Source organism: Lycium barbarum, chromosome 1 (assembly GCF_019175385.1).
Source record: "Lycium barbarum isolate Lr01 chromosome 1, ASM1917538v2, whole genome shotgun sequence".
Taxonomy (NCBI): Eukaryota; Viridiplantae; Streptophyta; class Magnoliopsida; order Solanales; family Solanaceae; genus Lycium; species Lycium barbarum.
The window spans coordinates 152,663,945-152,669,469 of record NC_083337.1 but is presented as its reverse complement, the minus strand read 5'-3'; the positions used below and the strand labels follow the sequence as shown (position 1 = coordinate 152,669,469).

General features: G+C 36.0%; 1 protein-coding gene across 2 annotated transcripts; it reads right to left on the bottom strand.

Annotated features, from left to right (window-relative positions):
- Window positions 1-396: 396 nt before the first annotated feature.
- LOC132644779 (uncharacterized) lies at window positions 397-5,291 on the bottom strand. Of its 2 annotated transcripts, XM_060361383.1 has the most exons (6): window positions 4,895-5,291; window positions 4,159-4,229; window positions 2,728-2,833; window positions 1,471-1,603; window positions 705-842; window positions 397-620 (listed from the first exon to the last, which is right to left on the bottom strand). In XM_060361383.1, the coding sequence occupies exons 1-6, from the start codon at window positions 4,948-4,950 to the stop codon at window positions 585-587; spliced, it is 540 nt and encodes a 179-aa protein (XP_060217366.1). In that variant the 5' UTR covers window positions 4,951-5,291; the 3' UTR covers window positions 397-584. The 2 variants fall into 2 exon arrangements, with proteins under 2 accessions (XP_060217366.1, XP_060217375.1); XM_060361392.1 differs by lacking the exons at window positions 4,159-4,229; window positions 4,895-5,291 and adding an exon at window positions 3,020-3,130.
- Window positions 5,292-5,525: the final 234 nt, after the last annotated feature.

Here is a 5,525-nt window from a genome sequence, read left to right as displayed (position 1 = left end):
AAAACTCACAAAAATTGTAATGATGAAAAAGCGATTTAATTGATTTGGCTTGATTCCAACATTTCAAGAACCGACTTAATTAGTTTAATTACCTTTTAAAGGAAAACCGACTCAAAAGAACCATGAACGCCATAACAATGTAGTCAAGCGTAGAGCTAGTTGTTTAGAGAATGTACATCTAAATAGAGACGGGTCCATAATTTAAATTTAACGGGTTTAATCTTTAGGATCCGATTACACTTATGAAATTATTAGTCCATAATTTAAATTTTCTGAACTTGCGGTTTTCCTCACACACACACACATGTACAGATGTGCTCTATGAGGAAAGTGATGAATTCAGTTAACCCCGTCGACTATATGCTACATCCACAACTGCCTGTATAGTCCTTGTGCTTAATCTAACAAAGTTTTTGTATAAAAGAAAGAGATTACACTGGAGTTTGATTGAGATTCAGGGGTAAAGCTTCTTATTTAAAGCTCCCCCCTCATGTAGTAGTAGGCCTTCCCCAGGCCCCCTTGTCACTTTTGGCAAAGCTGCGAGTTCATGAGCAAGTGATGAACTTTGGGAAAAATACTGAACTTCATACATGTACAGAATTGCTAGACTCCCCCAGGTCCTATTCACAAGCAATAAGTATTAGCAGAAACTTACATATCTAAATTACAATTATCAATCATGCATCCCTTGCTTTAACACTGACTTCTGTAAGTGGTGTGAGAAGCGTCTTCGGGCTTGGAGGACGAGTGCTGAACTTGTGAACCAAGATCGTAAAACATGGCAAAAACGCTACATAAAGTCCTGCTAGGATGAATGGTACAGCAACAAGCCAGCCCAATATCTGCAAAAAGTTCTCCAAAGTCCATTGCTAAAGGTCAGTTCAAGAATGCAAAGACGAATCAAAGTTACTTCAGCATCAGGTTTAGTAACTGACAGAAAAGTAATTCTTCATGCAGAGAGAGATAGATATATCGAAACTGTAAGAATAACGAAATTTTGAAACTTTGCCCACCATCAAGTCATAAACACATATTCCACAAATCCATGCATAACAAATGACCCTTTAATAAGTATGCAGGCTTAAGGAAATGGAAAGTTAATGCTTTATAGGCCTTCAAGAACAAAAAAAAAGAAAGGAAAACTGAGAAATGCCCTTTCTTCTTCTTTTGGTACTTAAAAATTATATTGCAGCCTGAAGTATAATTGGAATGAAGAAGCCGGACAAAGTCTCAAACTTCATTTTGCCCCAATCTGCATCTACTGAATAAAGCCTACCTCATTGGATCAAGAATCTACCGTAATAAAAACGAAAATCCTATGCTCTATTGGTAGGAGAGAAAAGAAATGCATCTAAATCAAGAAGAAAACCACATCAAAAAGATATATCGGTCTAACAATCAAGAAGATGATACTCATATAAGATAGAAACGAAGGAAGAGATGCTCGGATGCAAAGACTTCTTCACTTACCGCATGGAAAATGCTGAGCAAGACTTCCTTTGAAGCCTCACCAGTGAAGACCTTCTTCAGTGCATCAGAGGTCAAAGGAAAATGAGATGCACCAGTCATAAACTCACCCATGCGTAGAAATGGAATCATCAGACTGCAAAGTGGAAGGCAGAGCACTAAGTGAGGACTTAAGCAGACATACCTCACAGAGGTTCAGTACTAAAGAAAAGATGCAAATGAAATTACAAGTATGCTGAGACATGAAAAGCCGGACGAAATATAGCTTAGATCACAGTTTATCCTCACTTGGACTAACATCTGACTTGCTTCGTTGAACACAAAGTTAAAACAACAATCTTCCATCACCTTAAAGCAGACATTATCTTCAACATAGGCAGATTTACAATGGGAATGCTAACCTAACCAGCTGGATAAAGCATCACATTCAAACCCTTACGGACAACAAATTGATGTTATTCCTATAAGGTAATGGTGTAGGAAATTCATGCCCAACAGTCCCCACCCCAAACACAAGAAAGGACTTCATATCTTTCATCAGAACATAGCTTCTCCATTACCTTAAGTTAAATACTCAAATTCACGTTTGTTTAAACCTGAAATGTCTTTATTATTTAATTTCGCTGTCATATAAATGACCTGAAATCTCTTTATTGCCATGTCAAGTACTATATCAAAGTGGAAAATACTCAATGATTCCTGAAGTGAAGAGGACATTTACTTGCATAGACATAGTTGTACTGTTGCATATCATGGGAGTTAGGACTACAAATGAAATGAAATCACAACTTTATGAAGCTCTCTCATAATACAATTTGAACATAAGAACCCTAATTGCTTCTTTCTGACACAGTCTAATGACGAACGGGAAAGAGATATTCACATAAACTATATCCAAATGTGGGCCTTCTGCATTTTAAGAAACTTAAATCCTGAGGGGTCATAGATTAACAAATGCATAACATTGATGCTAATAACCAAAAGCATAACATGATGCCACATCCTCCTTTGTTTCCCATTTCTCACAAACCACAGAATTTGTTCTAAAGATCCTAGCATAAAATTGGAGAGAAGAAACATGTGCAATACTAACAACTTTGGCAGAAATAGATGTTAAGCTGATAACAAGATTCCTACTTTATAACAAAGAAGCCTAACCGTCAAAGAGATCTTGGACCAGGTAGGGGGTTGTGTGTGTGTGTGTGTGTTGTGGGGTGGACAATCAGATAATTGAGCTAATAAAGAACCATTGTAAAGTACCTCAATTCAATTGGAGTAGCAATGAAGTTAGCCAACATCGTAGTTGGAGCATGACAAAAGGATCCCAATAATGCAATAGCTATCCCACATAGGAATACAGTGACACCTGTTGAGAAAAACAGATTGCACATAAGTTTCATTTGATTAGAAAATTCAATCGATTTAGCAGAAGTCAGTTCACTCAATTGTTTCGAGCCAGTAACAAAGCAATTAAACTGCAAATTATAATTTTTTCTGTTTAGAGAAATCTGTTTTACTTACAGGAACTTACATGTAGTCTTTTAATTATTACCTTCCACCTTTCTCATCACACAAATCGATGTCTGAAATTTCAGCAACATTATGGTCGCCAAACTAAGTCAAGATATGACGGCCGCTTGCGCTGTAATGTAAGTTTCTAGAAGATGATATTCAACAACCAAACCGATACCAAAGGAATAAGTAAGAAAGCTGGCTTTGCTCCAGACAACATAATAGTTCCACATCATGTCAAAAAAAAAACTATTTGAAGGAAGATATTCAATACTCAAACCTATGATTATGGGCTGAAGCTCCTAAACTGACATTGAATGGGATTAATTGATTGCTGACCAATTCACAGGACCATTAATTCCAAATCCATGTAGAAGTTCCATAAGTTGTAATATGTACAAGCACGTCGCTTTTTCTCCCAATCAATAGATCCATCTCTACAACCCCAAAAGTCCTTAAATCATGTTGAAACCAGTAAAGATGAATAGCCTGTTTGGCCAAGCTTTTGGGAGGCCAAAGGTGCTTATTTTTGTCAAAAAATGCTTATTTTAAAAAAGCGAGGTGTTTGGCCAAGCTTTTGGGAGAAATTAAGTGCTTCTAGGGAGTAGCAGAAGCTGTTTTCCAGGAGCTAAAAAAAGTAGCTTTTCCCCAGAAGCACTTTTGATAAAATACACTTAGAAGCACTTTCTAAAAGCTTGGCCAAACACTAATTGCTGCTCAAAAGTTCTTTATAAACTAATTGGTCAAACACAAACTGCTTCTCACCAAAAGTACTTTTTTTAAAAGCATTTTTGAAAATAAGCTGATTTTAGAAGGCTTGGCCAAACAAGCTAGAAGTCTTCCAGAAGTGCTTGGAAGACTATCTATGAGAAGGTTTATATGTAGTAATTCAAAGCATTTTAATATTGCAAGGTTCAAGCCATTTCCACTTCATTAAAAGAAACTTCACTAATCGATCTTATTGCTAATTCTTCTACCACTGACACCCCCCTGCAATTCAATACTCCCACTATGCTCAACACATTATTTAAATAATTGAATTACAGTCAAGATAACCTCATTTTTTGTCATGAGAATACACCACACGCTTTAAGAAAGTAAACAAGGAATGTTCCCATAGAGACATAAATTTACATGAATAAGGATTATAAGAACTAATTCAAGCTTAACAAAACATACCACAAATGGGAAATACCCCCATAGTGATTCCGATGGCCGCAGAGAATGCCAACTGTTTCGGCTCTGTTCCCCTTGAAAGCAAATCAAGAAAACCATTCATTTTACAGATCAGTAAAGCTTCTTTCTTTTGTTATCTTGTCACTATAAAATTACTACTAATTGAATACTTATTATTCAGACACTTGACGAAAAACTCAATTAAAATACCTTTTTTTTATACGTAAAGATTTTATTAAAGGACCTAGCAGCAAACTCTTTAATCCATACGACATATTATCTCCTACATCATCAACATAACCAGTGTAATCCCACTAGTGGAGTTTGGAGAGGGTAGAGTGTATGCAGACCTTACCTCTACCTTGGTAGGTAGAGAGACTGTTTCCAATAGACCCTCGGCTCAAGTAAAGCAGAAATACGGCAATACAGAAACATAAGCAGCAACAATGTCAGGATAGTAAGAAAACTAAAGTAGAAGCGACAACAAGTAGTAATAGAAAACCTCCTAGCAAGTGCAAAAAGTCCAAATACTTATCCATCCTATCTATAGTACTGCTATAACACCAAAAGTACAGATTTTTAATGCATTAGAATACCTAAAGCTACTGCTCTAAACTAGTTCTAATTAGAAAAATGAAATCTTTTCTCCCTAAATAAAGCATATCAATCCAACCATGCATTAGATACATATATTTACATGGCTTAACAAAGAGAAGGGTAAAATGGTAACTATATATACCTCTGGAGGATTTGGAGAAAAGGATCAATGATTTTCCTGCGAGTCCAAGAACCCATTTTTTATCCAATCTCTTCACTTTCAACCTTCAATTATCTGATTTAACACCACCCCAAATCCACATATACAGTTATAAAGATCAAAACAATCGATTTGAGCCCAGTGGGTGGTGGATCATGCAGGTTTTGTTTGAACAAAAACTGGTTTGAAAATGAAAAGAATTTAAACAATAATAGCTTAGTCTGGATGTTTAATAAATTTTGTGATATTCTTATCTTCTGGAATATTTTGAGCGTTTCAAAGAGAATTAATTAGAACTGCACACGCCATCAATAGCTTCACAAAAGTCTTTACTTTCTAGGGGGATTTGGGGTACTTGATTTAGGAGTGGGGGCGGACGTATATGAAAAAATTGAAAAAAGAAGCAAACGATGTCGTAATTGGTACGTCCTTTTTTATGGTGACATGTGGGAAAAAAATATCTTTGTATATTTGTGGTCCATGAGAAATGAGACGAGGTGAAAACGAAAGTGTTAAGAAAAGGTAAAATGCAGCAATGTCAAAAGATGAAAAGAAGAAATAAGGAGAGACAAGATTAGAGAGATTCCTTTTATTTCTTCCAAGTGTATTACGT

Coding starts and splice junctions, on each gene's coding strand:
- LOC132644779 (XM_060361383.1), bottom strand. CDS start 4,950: ATGGGTTCTTGGACTCGCAGGAAAATCATTGATCCTTTTCTCCAAATC. Junction 1,604..2,727: donor GCTACTCCAATTGAATTGAG/GTACTTTACAAT, acceptor TCCACTTTGCAG/TCTGATGATTCCATTTCTAC. Junction 843..1,470: donor TGCTCAGCATTTTCCATGCG/GTAAGTGAAGAA, acceptor AACTTTTTGCAG/ATATTGGGCTGGCTTGTTGC.